The following is a 20,661-nucleotide window of genomic DNA, read 5'->3' on the forward strand; positions in this document are numbered from 1 at the left end:
CTGTTCAATTTGTCCCTTAAGATAAAAATCCAGAAATGGAAATGCTAGATAAAAAATGCTCTTTAAAGCTTTCAATACATATTTCATAGCCAGGTTTCAAAAGGAAATCAGTAAGACTCCACAAATATTTTTCAAAAATGACATCACATAATTTTAAGCAAGTATATTCTAATTAAATGCATTAAAATGCATTAAAAAAAGAGAATACATTAAAAAGATAAGTGCTGATTTTTTTTCTTAAGGCTCTACTTCCACTTCAAAGTGTTGGCTATTCAACCAACTAATCTAAAAGGTATTTAGGTGGTGAAGTAAAAGCTATTTTAAAGTCTGTTCTCATCTCACTCTAGTAAGATGAAATAAATTTCCGTATGTACTAAAAATAGTTCACTGTTCTGAAACTCAATGCCTGTTTGCCAGAACAATATTAGTGATGCATATTCTGTGCATTCTTTCCCCAAATATGGTGTCTGGCGTGCACAAAATTCAGAATTGAAACCACTAGATATTTGAAATAATAGAATCCTTTAAAATATTTTTAAAAGCTAAATAGATCAATTACTTTCATAAAACAGAATACACTGAAATTGAGTATTCCAAACTTTAATCACTCAGTTTTTAATTAACCAAACTGATTGGGAATCTGGCTTTAAATTTTATACTGGTATGTTCTTATGAAAGCCTTAGAATAATAAACATATCCCACCAAATTTATTTGCCCAATTTCCCTATGCACAAAAGTGACTTGACAATATGATGCTTTAAAACTCATTTTTCTTCTCTAAGTCTGACAATTGTAACAGAAAAGAATTAACAGAATAATCTAATTCAGGCAATTATAGGACTATTCATTATAAAATATAAAAAGATTCTACATAATCACTTTTGTTTAAATCAAATTGAGATGCCAAAAATTAAGAAAATATTAAATAGCATAAGGAACGTTAAAGGTATGATAACCCCAAAAATGGAATTGCAAACATTTTTCATGTTGTTTTAAAAAAGGATTTACATTGTATTTGATTAAAAATTTGAGATTAAAGCTGAAAAATAATGCTGGAAGTGAGAAAGACTGTAACAAATTTTTAATACCTAAAGAAACCTATTCCAAGCACTTAAAACACACACATATATACCCTTTTAAAAAGAAAACTTTCCAATTAAGATACCCTTCTTAATACAGAACTCTGGCTACTTCATATCATTATCTGATAACTATTACGAAACTACCACTTTGTGAGCTATAAGAAGTAAAAAACCATGACCTTGAAAATGTACACTAACCTTCATTATCCAAAAAACCCTCATATTGTCAAAACCCTCAGAAATTCCCCCCGGAAAGCCCCCAGAAAACGAACCTTTTGAAAGCCTTGTTTCTTCTACCGCTTTGGTTAGATGCCCCTCGACGATCAGCTTCTCTGCCAAAGAAAATAAACGTTACCATCCAAGCCCAAACCCAGTAGCACTTCCCTGAGCAGGGCAGCGTAACACATTCCATGACCAAATTTAAAGATGATAACATGACTCCCATGACTAGGCTTGAACAAAAACTTGAACCTGTAAGGGGAACTAAAAGAATCTGAACTATAACAGAGCAATCAGATTAATGCAGAAATCTGGGGGTGGAGGAACAATGTGCCTTTTATTTTCATTAGTTTCACCTTATTTTAAAAGCCTAGACCTTTTTTTTAAAGGACTCAGAATAAACAAAGCGACCCTCTTTAAATCAAGGATATTTAAGTTGAGGTAAAGAAATTCTGAGAAGGTATTTTATTTAAATAAAGCAGTAATACAAATTACGTTACACCAATAGTTTATTTTTTCCGATTGATACAATTCAGCAGAGAGGCGTACATGTTTCAGTAAAATGAATCATTTTAAAACAGATAATGATTTAAAGAAATAAACAAATTTTATGTTTTGTTTTATGTGGGATTTGTGTCAATGTATAATGTAGCTTCTTTATAATTTATTTCAAGTCAGATTTTCATATTCTACATTTCACTGATAATATATCTATTCTGTATATCCCTTTGTTTAATCCTGTGTGTCAGTTGGTCTCTTTCAATGTACACTTTTGTAGTATGTGGTATAATTTCTCTATTCTTTCCTTCTTCAACCCCCTGCAACTTAGTCTACACCCACCACTCACCCACCAAAACTGCTCCAAGATCACTCTAACCTTCTATCTGCCAAAGCCTATGGCTCCTTTTCAAATTTTTATTTCATATAAGCTCTTTGCAGTATGTGGCACTGTTTGCCCCGCCTCCTTAAAAAATAAAAACGTCAAATTAATAGATTTAGATAATTATAAAAAGTATCAGTCTTACAATATGTATAACGAAAGCTGTCCTACTCTGCTCCATTCCTAAAATTAACTTCCCAGGAGCAACAAGCTTTAAATTTTAGCCATTTCTTCTGGCATTTCCATTTATATTTCTAAATGATTTGTTGCTATTTCTTTATTTTTCCATTTTAGACATTATTTATTGACAATCTCTTATAGATGATTAAGCTCTCTTATATTCTACCATCCTCATAAGAGTTACATTTTGTCCATCTATAACTACTTATATTATGACTATTATTTTATCTCAGTCATGTAACATGCTATGACCATATTTCTCCTCTTAAGTGTATAGTAGCCATTTAGTATTTTTTAGAGCTTATAATGCCTTGTTTTGTTTTACTAATCTTTTTATGTATCTCTCTCAAACACAGCCCAAGTTCTTATAGAACCATTAAACTCTCAATATTGTCAAACATATCAGGTAATCTATCACATTATATTTTCTTGTCCCCCGCCCTCCCCCAGCCTTTTAATCTTCCTGCTCGAGGCTGGACTGTATCCTGTGCAAAATCCCCTGCCCCAGATTTCAAATCTTCCTTTTCCTGCTTTATTCCCTCATTTCAGTATAAAGTATTTTCTGATAATTTCCTGAAATGGATGTATAGAAGGTAAATGCTTTGTGACTTTGTTCCTCTGAAAAGGTTAATTCTCTACCCTCACATTTGACTGATGGTTTGACTAGATACACAATCCTCCAGGAAATAATTTTCCTTCAGAATTCTGAAAGTTTTGTTCTACTGTCTTCTAGCTTCAAACATGGTGAGTCTAATGCTAGTGTGACTCCGCTTCCTGAGTATGCACTGCAGACACTTCCTGTGCTCAGCAGTGCCAGGTCCACCTGTGCCTTCTGAGCACCTGGGAGGACTGTACCGTCCAACTCCTTAGCACTGAGGAAGGTCCACATGACTGATTCTAGCCAAAGCACTGGGGAGTAGGAATTTTCTACACTTTCTCTTGCCCCAGTCTAGAAACCACGTGTTGAGGTGGCAACACCATAAGATGGTAAAGCCTACCTACAACCCTAAGTAACAATGTGGAGCAGTGTTCTCCCTCACCATGGACACGTGAAATGAGTGAAAAAGGGTCAAGTCATTAAAATTCCAGGGATTATTTTTTGCTATAATTTAGTTTATTCTGAGTAACACAATATGAGATCCTTCCTCTCCAGCTGTTTTCAGAGTATCTTTATCCCTCATATTTTAAATTTCATATACCTCAGCATGCGGTGTTCTTTTTTTGAATTGAGGTAAAATACACATAACATAAAATAATCTTTTAAAGTGAACAATCCAGTGGCATTTAGTACATTCACAGTGTTATGCACCCAGCACTTCCATCTAGTTCCAAAACATTTTTATCATCCAAATCTCATACTCATGAAGCATTTACTTCCCATCCTCCCTCCCTAGCCTCGGCCCTCAGTCATCTTTCTGTCTCTATGAATTCCTGGATATCTCATATAAATAGAATCATACAATGTGTAACCTTTTGTATATGGGCTTTTAAAATATATTGTGTTGTGCATTCAGTGCATCCTTTCAGTTTAGAAGCTCATATAGCTTCAATTCTGGGGAATTTTTTTTGTATTCTAAAAGATACAAAATCTTTCTATTCTTTCACTAATAAATTCTTCTCTTTTCTCTCTTCTCTTCTCTCACTCTCTCTTCTCCCACACTCTGGAAATCTTTATTGTTCAGCTATTAGATCTCCAGGATTAATTCCCTAATTTTCTTAAAATTTCTCTCCTTTTTTTCTTAAAACAAACAAACAAAAACCTCTTGTCTTTTTTGTTACATTTTTTTGGAATATTTCCTCTCTTCTAATCTTTCTACTGATTTAATTTTTAAAACAATATCTGGTATATTTTTAGTTTTCAAGAATTCTATGTGCACTCTAGTCCCTTTTAAAAATAGCACCTTTATCTTGTTTCATCCAAGAAACATCTTATCTCTCTGAAGAAATTAATTATACATTTTTTAAAGTTTTCTTCTGCTTCCTGTATTTTCCATGTTTCTTCTCTAGTCACATTTTCTATTTGCTTTCTATATGTTTTTTTTTTTTTTTTAACTTTCTATATGTTTTGATCTCTGACTTTCTAAGTAGAGAATTTCCTCAAAGTCTGGTGATCTTGGCTGTCTCTTCACATTCAGGGTGAGCAATAAAAAGCTGACAAAGTTCTGTGTGCATGAGCAGGGCCTGTTACCTGCTGGGCTCTACACACAGTGGCAATTTGTTTGGAGACCTTCAAATGTATCGATGTTCTTTTCTCTTGGTCTGATCAGTTTCCCTGGAGTAGAATCCTCTAACCTCTTTTCTGGGGCGTGTAAACCTGGTGACCTGTCAGTGTATAGACTTTCATTTAATTCTCCCGCTTTCTTTTGTTTTCCAGTGAGATGCTCATACCTCACCATCAGCCAAGTCTAAAGTACCCCAGTCTAGAGTCTCCATCTTAGCCTACAGAGAGAAAATCTCCTGTCTTTATGTGGGAGGAAAGAAACACTTGTCTGTTTGCAGGGACTGGGGGAAGAAAAACAAGGGTCGAACTATTCTTTATATAAACTTTCAATCCTGCTTTCAGCACCCCCTTGCGCTCCTGCCCTGTCTGACAGGTACTAAGTGCCTCTGATACCTGAACCATCATTTTTACTTGCTTTTGGGGGGCCTCCTTCACCCCCTCTCCATTTGCAGGCCCTTAGAAAAGAAAGAATAAAAACCCAAATCTGTTATCACCCATTTATTTTACATCTTCCAAAATTTTGTTGAAATCTATGATCTGCGGCAGTCTCCACTCCCATTCTCTGTCTTTGTGAGCATATGTCTTTTATAATATTTTATTATGAGTGGATCCATTCACCATATTAAATCAAAAATTTATTGCCTCCCTTTTAAAACTCTTTTTCTTTGACTTCTAAGATACCACTCATTCCTACTTCTTTTATGTGCTTGCTCATTCCTTCCTTCCCAGTCTTTCATTGATTTTCCTTTCATCTGACTGTGATCTAAATATGTGTTAGTCTTCAAGATCTCTGTCAACAACAAAAATTCATTTTTAAAAGCATTAAGTACCTGCACGTGAACAATTTCTAAATGTTGATGACTAGTCTAGCTCTCTCTCTTAGGTCCAGAACCCTATTGTCTAACTGCTTTCCAAACATGTTCATCCAGAAATTTCACAAGAACTTAATCTCACCACGTCTAAAACGGAATTATCTCCTCTTCCTTTCTCCTCTGATGGACTTGGTATCTCTCTCCTCTTCTCTTCCATAGCTTTTCATTCCTATCTCTATCAAGCTATTGCAACTATCTACTTATGTCTACCTTTCCCAACATACTATGAACTCTTTAAGGAATGTACACATTCCTTCAAATATTTACTATGTAGCATGCACAGTACTCTTCATAGATTATCAAGAGAAATGTGATAAATCTAGGAATTTAGAGTTTAGTGAAAGCAGGGAGGTATCTTATTAATAATTTAATTCCCAACACAATTCTCTGTTCACACAGAGTACTCTGTTCTACAAATGCTTGTTACATGAATACAGCAAATAAAATAATATAAACAGAGATTTTGAAAGCCATTCCAAACTTTCTCTGGTATGTTGAAGCTCTAAGTACTACCTTGTTTAAAAAATTATAAACACACATCACATTAGGAGTAATTTATTGTTTCAAATTCTCTCACCCTTAGAACAAAATCTGAAATCCATACCATGACCTACAAGGTCTATATGATCTACCCCAGGTGCCAGGACAACTACAGCCCCACAGGGCCAAATCCACCCTGCTGCCTGTTTGGTAAATCAAGTTTCACAGGAACACAGCAAGGTCCATTCACTTACGGATGGACCATGGCTGCTTTCCACTACAATGGCAGACTTTAGTGGCTGAGGCAGAGAGTATACCCTGAAAAGCCTAAAATATTTACTATCTGGCCCCTCATTATTTTTCAAAGGCATTTTTATTTTTCTAAAACTCTAATTTCAGATCCACCTTGCATTTTTATGTGATTTCTATCTCACACACTTTCCCCAGATACATGTACACCTTACTCAGCTTTGTCCTATCTCTATTCAAATCCCATATACTACCTTTGTCGCTCCCTACTACCTTATATTCTTCTACTTTTCTTCAGTGGACTTATCACTACCTGACATATTATTAGTTTATTAGTTTTTGTCTCTTCGAGAAAATGTAAACTCCATGAAGACAAAGCTTTCTTTGTCTTGTTCATTTCTATACCCACAACTGCTAAAATAATGCATCGTATATACACAAAAATTGTTTGGTGAAATAAATAAACTGTACATCTATTTTTAAAGGGACCAAACTTGGGAAAAATATTTGTATATTTTCCTCATTCTAAAACTGAGGATTAAGTACATATAAAAAGTTTTGAATAGTACTAGTATATAAGTGCTAAATAATAACTACCTGCTGTTATTATCACTATTGAAATTATTTGAAGTTATATTACCAAATCTAGTGAATTATTAGTGTCCTGTGATTAAAGAAGAAAAAAATATTGTTTTTAAAAACGTTTCTAACTACTGGTTCTCACACTTGGGGTGGAGACCTCAATTCTCTAGGAGTACTACCGTATTTCCCCGAAAATAAGCCCTAGCATGATTTTTCAGGATGACATCCCCTAAACATAAGCTCTAATGTGTCTTTTGGAGCAAAAATTAATATAAGACCCGGTCTTGTTTTCGGGGAAACACAGTAAATGTCAGAGACTTCTCCAAGACTCAAAAGGGAACTTCCAGGTAATGGTAACTTCAGATCTTAAAAGAATTATTTGCCTGAGCACAACTGAAAAATAAAGGAGAGGATTCTCTTTCTTTTTCAAAACTTCCTCTGTTTGAAGGATATTCCAAAGACATAATTACTAATTCTTTCCTATTTTAAAACCATATTGTGAAAAACAACACATAAAAAGAGGCATAAAACACAAAAGTACAGGTTAATAAATTTTTTTAAAGCAAATGTTTATATGCCTATGCCCCAAATCAAGAAACAGAACCTAACCACCACCCCCAACACATTTTACCTTCCCCTTTCCAATCCTGACTTTTATGGTACTTAATTTCTTATATTTTTTTTATAGTCACACTACCTAATATGCATGACTAAATAACACAATATAATTTTAGTGGTTTTGAACTTCACATAAATGGAAATCTACAGTATGTATTCTGTTGTGTCAGGATTCTTTCATTCAATCCATTTGACTGCTGACATTCTTTTGGGTTGTTTTGAACTACTGTGAATAATGAGGCTGTGAACATTCTTAAATTCGTACCTGACATATATGTGTGTGTATGTACACACACACACACACACACACACACACATACACACACACAGAGGCAGGCATTTCTGTAGGGAACCTACCAAGGAGTAGAACTGATGGGTGTGTAAGTTTGACAACATTTGAGAACCATCACCTAAGCACTTAGTTTAGTTAGAAAACATATGATGGAGTTGCAAAAACTATCACATCTTTCAAAGTCTGAATAAAACAGAACCAAATTTATTTCTTGGTTGATAAAAATAAATTATGTACTAACTATATTACTATGCACACAAAATAAAAATTAAAAACAATACAACAATACAAACAATGTGTTCAAAAGAAACTCAAAGGGAGCACTGGCGTGCCTAGACTGGATGAAGTTCTTAAAGCTTAAAGAGCCACTTTCCTTACATGAGAACTATAACCAATTGAAAACAGAAGATAAACAGTACTGACTATCAGATACTGATGTCGTGTTGATTAGGTATCTTAAAATAAATTGACAGTAGAGTAAATGAATATAAAAGAACTACATCACCTGCTGCTGTAATTCCCAACTTGGAAAATATTTCTAAATCTCAAATTTAGGTTTTATTAAAAAAATAATGTTATGCCTAGGGCACAAAACTAATGTGTTTGAGACCATATTTTTTAAATAGCATGCATACTGGCAATTAAAAAGTTAATTTCTAGATTGTCAAAACATATTACTTTAACAGGAACAACAAAGCTAGATCAATCAACTTTCACTACCTTGTGAAATAATCAACTTTCACTACCTTGGGAATAAAAAGGAGGAAAACAAGTTACTTCAACAAGAAATCTCCCCCTAAAATCCTCTCCATCTCTGCAACGCCCTCCCACTCCCACAACTAAGTTTCCTACCTCCCAGCTAACGTGTGTGCCAGGCATCGCTTAGAGTGCTTAGGAACTATGATCTCATTCAATTCTCATAATGATCCTATGAAGTAGGAACTACCATCCCATTTTATCAATGAGGATATTGAGGTTTAAAGAGGTCATACTGCCCAGAGTCATGCTGCCAGTGAGGGAGCAAATCAGAAGTCATACCAAGATTCCTTTGATCCAATTTGAAACATCATAAATGAAAATGAGCTCAAGTCACCTAAAAGGTCATTAAAGGGAAATACAGCAGAGTAAACGAGATTAGAAGTAACATCAACATACAATCAAAGTAAAAATGAACAATCAGCATTCAACACCAAGCTGACAATTTATTTCCCTTCGGTAAGTAGTACTTCATGAGGTAGAAATAGAGCTTCGAGCCTCACAGGGGAGGTCCTGTGAGGTTGCTAATTTTAATAATACAAACTTTCACGAGGTTATTCATTTCTGCAACAAAATACAATTAGTTAAAGCAATTCTCGCTATAGAAGATACTCTACATTTTCATAAAAACAGTTCCAGAAGCTGTTTGTCCTAAAAACTAAGAATAAGGAAGAACAGAGAGGGGAAAAAATTGGAATTCAAGGATAGGCTGAAAACTAAATGATATGGACCAATTTCAAAAATATAAAAACAGACCTTTTTTTAAATAAGGAACACTCTATATTCCAAAATACTGTTGGCATGAATTTTAAGACTATCTCCTGTGCAGTTATATTGGGAGAAAATCTGGTAGAAATGTTGGAAGGCTAGCTGACTGGGGAAATGACTCGTAAAAATAAACAACAAACCAAAACCCTCACATATATCCTAGATTGGACAACTACTCTCAGAACAAAGAAACAGAAAATTATCAATCTAGTTTAAACTCAAGAGTTTTCCTATAATAGAGACAGGACATAAACTACTATGAGCAGGGAGGGAACCACACCAAGTGTTTTCTATTCTTTGTCATAAACATTATAAGCTATATTGGTTTAGAGAAATAAAAGTTTTAAAACAATGAAAAATTTTAAATCTGTTTCAAGTAGAATATGTAATCAGAATAATTCAGAGATTGTTCAGAGAGGCTGATCTCACAGAGTAGTGAAAAGTAATCAGTCACAAGAGCCACACCGATTCAATGCATTACTCCAAATAAGGCCATTTCTATGTGAGGGCAAAGCCCTAAGAGAAAGGAGGTGGGAACAGAGAAGCAAACACAGACAGAGACTGTAATTTCAAAATGGGAGAGGGAAATGGGGGGGGGGGTATTTTTTTTTTAAATCAGGAAAAAAACAATTAGGCACGAAATATTAAGAGAATTAGATTCCTGCCTAATAATCATAACCATTAAGTCTTCTAGCAAACATGGATTAAGAATACAAAGACATGAGGTTTATTTCAGGGCACTTATTAAAGCCATCATCAAAAGAGAGATGCCCTTGCGGGAGGGCACAGTTTATCTCTACAAAGCAGACCTCAGAGGAAAGTTTCTCTGGCACCCACCAATGATGCCTGGACCCTCGCCCAGACAGACAGTAGCAAGAGAAATCAAAAGGGACAGGCAGAGTCCAGAGAAGGCTCTTTCACTCTGGCCACAAGGCGACGGCAGGTCTTCATGCCCTTAGATTCTCCAACTTTTACTCTTTATCTTCTCACTTAGCATACAAGTTAATCAAGTGACAGAGTTCAAGAAATATGTCTGAAACAGATTTAGAGATGCACAATTTAACTGAGAAGCCAGCTGACAAAAGTCTCAGTGTACTCATTACGTTTTATGTAAAACCTTGAGTAACTAAAATTTGCAGGAAACATGGAATATGGAATTCTCTTTAAACCAAACTTCATGCCTGAAACTCTGAAGAAGGAAATATTGCTACAGCTTTTTAGCAAGTTTTACTAAAGTCATTGGTTAATTCTAGATTTTACACGGTGTATTTTTATACAGAAAATTTACTTCACAGTTCTGGAATTATGCAAAAGGTTATATTTAAATCTGTTCAAACTCCAGTGTCTTTGTCTGGGATTAAAAGCTTTTTTCTTAAAAAAGAATCAAAAGAAACTGTGTTTTACCATAAAAGGAAAACAAATTGAAATCTGTTCCAAGTCATTTAATTTCCTCAAAATCACCTTAAAATGGAGAGAACCAACAATCAAATCATCACTTAGGGATTCACATACATGAACTGAGAAAAGTCTCTCAATAAATTAAAAATACATGCAGAATCCTACGGAAGTGAATTACTTGCTTTCTAATTTTTAAAACACAAAGTGAATTTATACTTTATCATTTATACGAGCACAGCAAATAACAAAAGCTAGGTATTTAACATTTGCTTTTTAAAAAACTGGAAACAAGAAAGTGTCACTGCTCATAGAATAATGCACTTCATGTTCAAGATCATAAATCACTTCAAGATGCCTATGAATGAAAATAATGGCAAAGAAGTTTGTGTTTGTCAAAAAATAATCCAAAATTGTTTCAAAGTTCATTTTGAGTCAGATTTTTGCTGAAATTGCCTTGCTTGCCATAATACTTACTAAACCCAACAATTTCTATAATGGCAGCTTGTCATAAAATAATGAACATGTCTCTTCTGACAACAAATCGAACCAGAGGTAACCCTTCCTATACCAACTCTGACTATCCAGATTTAAGGAGCCATAAAGATTTGGAAAATGTCGAGATGAAACTGGTATCCTCATTAAGCAAACTTTTACTACTTGCTACTGAAACTCAGGAGCCCGATTCACATAATGGGCTATCCCTAGCTACCTGAACTCCCTAGTCCCAATTTTCACTGTTTGCTTTTAGGGACTAAATGGATTCAGGTGTCTAGAAATATTTGTATGTTTTATGCTCTTTGGTTCATTCTTTGCCCACAAGAGCAGGATTTTATATTCTCATTTTCCCCCACTATGCACTACATTTAGCATTTTCTCATACCATTACATAGTCCTCTTAAACATTTTATTGGCTAATATCCCCATCGAGGGGATTGCTGTAATTTATATAACTTCTGCTCCACCTCTGAATGTTTATTTGGTCCATTTTTCTCCCCTAACTATGACCTGACAAAAGTCTCCAAGTATCTTGTTCTTTATTTAAAACAAATGTTCTGTGTTACAACTACAGTTAAATATTTTACACATTTTATAATATTTTAAGTGCTTTTTACAAATTGTAACTTAGTAAAACATTCTTTTGATAGTTTTCTGTTTTTTATTTGGGCTCAAAATATAAATCCCAAAAGTTCAAAATAAAGATGACCATTAAAAAATAGTCACATGTAATAAAACTATATAAAATCCTTCTAAAGATTTATATTTTAGATTACATATTCTGCTTTTAGTTGGTTTCAGTGGGTACCAATTACGTTGCCCCAAATCCCTGTGCCAATTTCCTGTAAAAGTGAGATTTAGTAATCAAAAGACAACAAAAAGATGCACTAATTTTTGCTTTATGAAAAATTTTTCAAAAAAAATGTTTGGGGGCCGGCCCGGTGGCTCAGGCAGTTAGAGCTTCATGCTCCTAACTCCGAAGGCTGCCGGTTCGATTCCCACAAGGGCCATTGGGCTCTCAATCACAAGGTTGCCAGTTCAATTCCTGTAGTCCCGCAAGGGATGGTGGGCTCTGCCCCCTGCAACTAAGATTGAACAGGGCACCTTGAGCTGAGCTGCCTCTCAGATGGCTCAGTTGGTTGGAGTGCGGGTTCTCAGCCACAAGGTTGCCAGTTCGATTCCTCGATTCCCGCAAGGGATGGTGGGCTGTGCCCCCTGCAACTAGTAACAGCAACTGGACCTGGAGATGAGCTGCGCCCTCCACAACTAAGATTGAAAGGACAACAATTTGAAGCTGAACGGCACCCTCCACAATTAGGATTCAAAGGACAACAACTTGACTTGGAAAAAAGTCCTGGAAGTACACACTGTTCCCCAATAAAGTCCTGTTCCCCTTCCCCAAATAAAATAAATTAAAAAAATGTTTGAAGGACAAAGAAATAAATCACATTTACTAAATAATTTGCCTCAAAGTAATATTAAACTTTAGATGCAACATTATAGTCTCTAAAATGGACAAAAACAGAAGCTCTCCTAAAACTATTAAATGCAATTCCCTAAAGCATCTCTAATGAGTATAATATTTGATCCACTGAGTTTGTGTCTGCTGTAATTACCAGGTATGACCCTTACAACCCCCAAGTGCTCCTGAGATTGGAGGGGACACACCCAACAAATGAATTCATGAGCATAAAAATATGGAAAACCATTCATTGCAAAAAAGAGAGCAAACAGGAAGAGAAAAATGCCTGACAGAGTCTGACAGGAAAAAGTATAGATACCATCTATGAGTTTTACTATACATAGCGACCTTTCATTGTCACTAACAAGATCAAGAGACTATCTCAACTTTGTGACTGCGACTATAGGAAAATCTGTTGCTTCTCCTTCCCTAGAAAGCTCCTGCTACCCTAAGGGCCATCTTCATATCTGAGTATCCAAACTAAATTATTGTTTTACAGCTTCATTTAATCATTTATTTAAGAACCTCAAAATCCAAATATCTGGGGGGTGCCCAGTTAGCTCTGTTGGTTAAAGCATGGTGCTAACCAAGGTTGCCGGTTTGATCCCCGCATGGACCACTATGAGTTGAGCCCTCCTTAAAGAAAAAGAATCCAAATCTCTGACAGAACTAAAGCATAAGTAAAATTATGTAGCCCCACAGAAAGTTTAGGTGCTTGAAATTCTATTTTGTTCCCTGCTCAATGATTTTTAATTAACAATCTTGAAACTTCCTGTCTTTTTTTGTGGGCCAAGAAACGTTCATCTCCAGGTGAATGCAACAGAAATATTTTTCTCCAAAGAGAAACACCCACAGTAGGAAAAGGTTCACTGCTGTCTGAAGATGGTCCTTTGTGTACTGCTACAATAACAAATATATTGAGATCTTCATTTTTCCTCTCATTTTTCAATTTTAGCCCCTGACTTCATTAAAATCAATGTGAAAAACACTCTGTACTCACTCTGGCATTCTATGAATTGATGAATAACAGTGCAGTCCCCGCCACTCTTTGAAAGCAAGTGCTCTAATAAAGAAAGAAACACCTTTAAGGATATAGCTTATTGCTGTGTTTGAAAACCAACAGCAAAGGTAGAAAAACTGAAATGTTTTAACATGGGTAACTCTAAATAGATTAATAACTCTAAGATTAATAAACGTGTAATATATTTTAATACTAACGGCAGACATATTTTGGAGTTAAAGGTAAATGACTGAAAATTGTAATTACATAATCATTAATTTGTACCCTGAATGGTTCCTTTTAAAGGTGCAGTTTCTATCCAAAGAGCTGAAGAAAACCATAGAAATATATTGCTTTAAAAAGTTTCTCCCACTTAAAATACCTTTCTCAAATGAATAACCTTAAATAATATCAAATTTTTATAGTTGTTCTTACTGAATTAATTTTCAAATTACTGTTCTCTAACAGTCCCTCTTCAAAGCTATTCATCTTAGGTAAGAGGAAAAGTATTTTAAAACTACCACAAAATAATACCTTAAAAATTTTAACAAACTGATAGATTATTTTAACTTTTACACTTTCATTTCACTAATAGTCTTCCCCTTTGAGTCACTCAATCTGTACTTCATATACTATCAAAACATGATATTGTTTATCTCTGCCCAAATCAATGCTTACACATTTTTAAATAAAAGTTTGGTAAATGGTTTTGCTCAGGTCAAACAAAATTTGTTTTTGTTTTTTTAATGGGTGTAGAGAATCAGAATCGAATATAGTAGTTTAATAAAAGTTTCAGCCCTTGTCTTACTATAATTTTTACCCTGATTCAAAGAGTTAACTTCTAACTCTGGATAACATCCTTCAGTTACATATTTGTATCTTTCAAAACCACGAAATAGACTTTGGAAGTTCAAGTGTTAAAAAAATACTCCATGATGACTATCTGGAAGCACTTAAACCTGTCAAAGAGGATGATGAGTTAGTACCACTCTGACTGTAAAAGCCTTTTTTTCTCTTCTCCATTTCAACCCACTTCACCCCTCTTCATCTGAACTTTGCTTGAAAGGCAGGCATCTCCTCCTCTGACCGTTCCTCAACCTCTCTTGGCGTCCTTACTGACAGACTTCTTTACCTTCATACTCAAATCTGTCATTATCCTTTATCTAGTTACATGTGTACAGAGCCTGCAGTCTACAGTCACCATCAGTAAAGACAAAAACATGGGGAAAAAGGTGGATAAAAACTCATGTTTTAGAGACCAGTGCATTACATACTTAGAATAGATACAATATAGCCCCAAATAGAAAAAAAAAAAAGGCTACCTGCAATAAAAATATGAATTAAAAAAATCTAATATATAGCATTTGCCAATTGGAACCCAAAACCCAAGACAGGAGCCCTCAGTTAAATGGTAATTACCAAGGTAAAAAGTTGTTTAACATAAATCCCATCTAAGCTATAACATTTTCATAACTCAAACTATACAAATATCACTGTTAAATATGAAAACTCATTTGAAACCAAACTTCAGACTTCACAGGACTTTAGATGACATTTATTAATGTGGGACATGCCAACATCACTCAACAAGGCCAAAATCACCCTTTTATCTACCCTGATTTTAATATCTGGACACTACATTAAAATATCTACTATACTAGTTTAGATACAATGCAAGGTTACTATAAAAGATGCCTCCCACAAAGGCATCTAAGACATGACAGAAAAGTCTTTCAGATAATATATGTAAAGAATTTGGATCATGACACTTTTAATATTCCATTACTTGAATTCTGGCCCTTGGGAACTCACTTTGGCAAAACTATAAAAGATGTCACTGCGAAAGGAATCTGATACTTACGTGGGGGAATAGTGTGCCTATGATACTCAATAGGATTGTAGGAAATGGGAGGAAAAAGACAGATACAGAAACATAACAAAGAGCCACAACAATTAAAATTTGTTCTATTTATGCATATGAGTTTCCTATGAATTTTGATTTTCTATACCTGTGTTGTCCAATACAGTAAGCATGAACCACATATGGCTACCGAGCTCTTAAAAAGTGAGATGTGCTAAGTGTAAAACAAATATACATGGATTTCAAAGACTTGCTGAGGAAAAAAGAATGTGAAATACTTCATTTATAATCATTTAATATTGACTACATGTTAAAACAATATTTTGGATATAGTGGATTAAATGATTAAAATAAATTATTAAAATTTTACCTATTTCTTTTTATATTTCTAATGTAATGACCAAAAAATTTTAAATTATGTATGTTGTTCTCATAATATTTCTATTAGAGGACACTTTCCTATATCCTATGAGATATATTCAAATTACACTTATTAGATGAGATACAAAAAAAATTAGTCAAACCTGTGCTTATAGCAGCTATGTTAGATTTAAATAATCTCAAAAATGGGGTTTATTGGAGAAGTTTAATCTTAACATCTCCAGACATTTTTGAAATATTCTCTTACAACTATACTTGGTTCTCTTTCTACTAATTAAATAATAATTTTAGCTAGAATCATATCTGAAAACCCATTACGGCTATGGCCTTTGGTAATAGTAGAACAATTGATAATTGGTTTGTTATTATGCCACAATAACAAATGATTCAGAATAGATCCATCTTATTCCAAAATCCACTCTGTAACTAAATCTAGTATAAAGAAGCTTTTGTGCCTATGCAGATATTTACCACTCAGTTTCTTTAAAGATATTCTATTAGTCACTCTCACAATACTCAATTTATCACCACAAAAAAAATAAACAGACCAGCAAAGGAAAAATAATTATAGCAAGGAGTGCCTTAATGTACCCAAAATATCTTATTTAGTCTTAAATCAAGCAGTGTCTACAACTATTCTCATACATATCTATTAGAACTGGCAAAATATTTTAAGCAGTAATTTGACAACTCTAAATAGGATAAAGATGGTTCAGTATATATAAAAAGATTCTCTTAACTGAAGCAATTGCGTATTTCCAGCTTGAGTTAACACTAACGTTAATAAATAAATGCTCAAATCAAAAGGGTGATAGATTTGAATAAAAAGTGTACATGCCAAAAAGACAAAAAAGGCAAAATATAACAACAGAAAACTTAAATTCATTTAAGGATGACCAGCTTTTAGAAGATAAGGATTAAGACATTTTATATATGTATGCTACGTATATTTAATAAACAGAAATTAGTAATATTGGTACAATGAATATAAACCACACCTTTAAAAATTCTGAAATTGAAACTCAAACTGGAATTTAAAATGTCAATATATTTTACTATACATATATAGACTAGTCAAATAACAATGGTTAATGAAACTTTTAAAAAATTTAGTTTCAAATTTTATTGTACATTCAGTATTAGGTCTTGACCTTGTAGCTTACATATATGTATGACTACCTGAGCCTATTTTGCTAGCACTTGATTAAAAACAAACCAACCAAACAAAAACAAACAAAACAAAAAAAGTACCTCCTAACTGTATCAGAGTTTGGTTGCTGCTCAAGAACCATAAAGATATCCAGTGATACATGGAAAAAATATTTAATAAGAAGTTCTGGGTATTGACCTTGATATCTTCCACTAACTTCCGTATAAAAACTGAGATGAGAGGCACATAGATTTGCAAACAAGGAAAATAGTTTTATTCATTCTGTACTTTAAGCATTTAATGCAGAATCTGGCACATAGCTAGTGCTCAATTAATGTTGGATGGATGGGGAGGGGAGAGGTATGTAGGGATCTTCATGATTGAAGGCATTTAGAAGCCATTGGGTAAAAAGTACGCCATGCAGTAGTAGGAAAACCAATAGTGGCTATATATAAATTTTTGGCAAGAGATAACCTCAGCTATCCAGAAGGAAGGGTTATAGTACCAAGAACTAATAACTGATTTTTCAGATGGCAGAAATCACTGACCCTGTTTTCTCTGATCTATGAAACAGATGGATAAAAAAGCAGTTTCTGACAAGTTCAAGGGCTCAATGGGCTGTTAAGTAAACTCATGGCCAGGGAACAAATATTAAAAACTGGGGCCAATTATTCCCAGGAAATATTACTTGAGAGAAGAAAATTATAGTATAGTTCTTTGAAAAATATAGTGGGGGAAAAGCTATATTATTTTCTTATTATTTGCATAATTGGAATTTCCATCTAACCAAGGATATCTAACCATAGATTATAGCATTGAGAATTACAAAACAAAGGGATCCAATGGTCTATGAACAGCATGCTTTTCATTCAAAACACTTAAAAACTTAAAACCCTGACCTCTCTATTCTGCTTAAATAGTAAAAGGATATCATGAAAGAAAAATATTTAAGTTTTTTACGCTACCTTTTTCTGTGTTCCCATTTATTTTAGGTAAGAAGTCATCAACTTGTATTCCTAGGATTAAGACAGTGTATCATTGCCTGATCAAAGAAAGTATTACTTTAAAACTGGTCTCAAGTGTAACGATGGCATTTTGTATTCCTACTTAACATTGACTGTATACAACACTTTAAATTTATTTTTACAAGGCTTCAACTTGTCATAGTCAGTCAACTCAGAGAAAAGGCTACAGCTGCTACAACAGTAGCCTTCCAATGAACCTCAAAAAAAAAGTATCCTGCTGTTCATGTATTTTTCTAATTTAAATATCTCTGTAAAATGTCTCAGATGCAGAAATTTCATTCATCTCAAGGACTAAACAATGGTGCCCACTGGTGGTAATCAAACATATTTTCAAAGGGAATTTTCTGAAAGAGTGTAGATACTTTCTACCTAACATGTAAAACATTACTCTTAAAGAAAATAAGTACCCAATATGAGGTAGTAAACATCATAAGTTTAATGATAAAGTTCAGCTTTAAATAAGAAATTTGATGACACCTACCTAAGCTGCTGCATTCTTTAAGAGTTTTCTCCTGAAGATGTTCTAACCGTACTGTAAATAAAAGTCCAAGAGAAAGGTATTTCACAGATAAAAAGAAAAAAAATCAAATCAAATCAATTTTTGGATTAGATAATTTACCTTGTAAAGCTGTTAGCCTTTCATTGGTGAAGTCATTATCAGCTTGCAAAGCTTCTATTTTTGCCTGGAGCTCCTGTTCTTTTTCTTCCATTTCTTCTATTTTATGTTGTAATTCTTTTTTCTCAGCTTGTCCTTTCTGTTGGATTTCCTCTTGTTTTCCCTCTGCAACCTGTTGAGAAAGAAATAGAAAATTCAGTTATTTAATAAAACCTGACCTTGTTTTAAGAGGCCTAAAGCAGGACTGCTTTTATTCATGAAACTTCTAAGAGGGAGATGTAATATTATAGAACATATTTGTAAATATCAAAATGATGTCAAAAGTGATCTGCACTGGGTCATGCCTCCAAATCACCTCGGAGAGAAGAACTTGGAACAAGCAAACAGGCTCAATACACACCGAGATAAAGTGGTCATAATGAAAGATGCCACATTTTCAAAAAGGGAAATAAGGCTTCCCTCTGAAATTACTATTGTTTCAATTCATTTTTTAAGTTTTAAAATGTAACTTATTCTAAATTTTTTTTAAAAAATTACATTTAGCTAAAGGAATGATGGTTTATAAGAACTTTTCAAAACGACTTCATTTTAACAAGACCTTTAAAACTACTATAGGTTAACCAACCAAACAGGGGAAGTATGCTCTCGTCTTTTCTAACAAATGTGTATCTTCTAGCCACTCAACCTATGATTTGAATTATATAAAAATGAGTCTTCACAAACTCAGTTATAACATTTGAAAGGACCAACTTGCCATTACCTATGGTCTGGTCTGTCCTTATCCTAAACGTCCTGTAGCTACAGGGAGCTGCAGCTGAAGCAGAATCAACAGCACCCCTGGAGGCTACAGGGCTCCAGCAGACCACTCCAGCATTCCTTCCTTGGGGGCTTGTTCCCGCACTAACATAGCTGGGCCCTGATTTGGGGACTGCCTAAAGATAAGCAGATTCACATTTTATAAAAGTATGAATATCTTGGGTTTTGTTGATTTTCATCTACTTCCTATTATATATCAAAAGATGCCTATTGTCAGGTACTGACTATTTCCACCCAGAGGAAATATGTCAGCTTTTATAGACTCTCAACTATCATGGCAATGGGGTTTGGGCTAAATGGAATACAAGCACCTTATTTTTACTATAAATTTCAACCATTTCCAAATTTTACATCAACAACTATTTGGTAATACATAAACTCATAAGCTATCCAGTATGTTAGGGATGATTAATTTAATATACTTTCAGGTTGAGTAAATACATACCTTTAATTTATCAGATAAATCCTTAATCTCATTAACTGCTCCATTATATTTATTGGCTAATTCTCTTAATTCTTCCTGAGTCCGTTCATTCATTTCTTTCAGGTGGGTACATTCATCTTCTGTATTACTCAGACTTCGCTGCAATTCAAGTTTACAGGCAATTGATCAAGAATAAATACACATTCTAAATTCAATTTATAAAAAGTGTAACTTTATGGGCTGTTCTAAATCAACATCTGCCCTGGACTTTATATAAGTCTGAGTTAAATATCAAAAATATTTCAATTTACTTCAGGTATATGCTAAAAGAGAAAATACAACTAAGAATTCAAAACAAAACAAAGAAAAACAGTGACACGAAGGAGAGGATGCTACCTTTATATAATTACACTTTTAAAAGTCCGTTGAGTACGACTTTTATTTAGTCTTGAAAATATTTTAAGCCTATTCATTCTTGAAAGTAAGTTTAATAATATGCAGCAATCAATTTAATACGAAAATTATAAGCTAGCAATTTTCTTTCCTTGCATGTCAAATTAATGACATGACAGTGAATCAGTCACTATGGGATGGGGCCATTATAAAAACTATCCTTTTTATGTTTACTACTTAGTTTACAATGAAGATTTTAACTAAATCTAGGAACAGATAACTTCTGTAATTTTGCATTGGAGGATGGGTAAAGTATGAACAATTGGTGTAAATTCTCTGCCTTACACTAACTATCCTCAACTGGAAGAAAAGCAAAATTGACAGATCAATTCCCTGGCGCATATTACAATCCACTCTGTGGAGGAGAATCCCAAGCAGAG

At 34.0% G+C, this 20,661-nt stretch overlaps 1 protein-coding gene across 40 annotated transcripts in view; it reads right to left on the minus strand.

The window, feature by feature from the left end:
* SLMAP (sarcolemma associated protein) overlaps positions 1-20,661 on the minus strand; it is a 126,073-nt gene that overhangs the window by 32,535 nt on the left and 72,877 nt on the right. For 8 of the 40 annotated variants that reach the window (XM_081071482.1, XM_081071479.1, XM_081071462.1 and 5 more), the window contains 5 exons: positions 19,850-19,987; positions 18,592-18,760; positions 18,454-18,504; positions 17,913-17,963; positions 1,356-1,415 (listed from right to left, as the gene is read on the minus strand). In XM_081071482.1, coding sequence (XP_080927608.1) covers positions 1,356-1,415; positions 17,913-17,963; positions 18,454-18,504; positions 18,592-18,760; positions 19,850-19,987 — 469 coding nt within the window. Of the gene's footprint in view, positions 1-1,355; positions 1,416-13,555; positions 13,619-17,912; positions 17,964-18,453; positions 18,505-18,591; positions 18,761-19,849; positions 19,988-20,661 lie in introns of all 40 variants that reach the window. The other 32 variants (XM_081071486.1, XM_081071485.1, XM_081071467.1 and 29 more) reach the window with 6 other exon arrangements.

The sequence above is a fragment of the Rhinolophus hipposideros genome (assembly GCF_964194185.1).
Source record: "Rhinolophus hipposideros genome assembly, chromosome: 14".
Lineage (NCBI taxonomy): Eukaryota > Metazoa > Chordata > Mammalia > Chiroptera > Rhinolophidae > Rhinolophus > Rhinolophus hipposideros.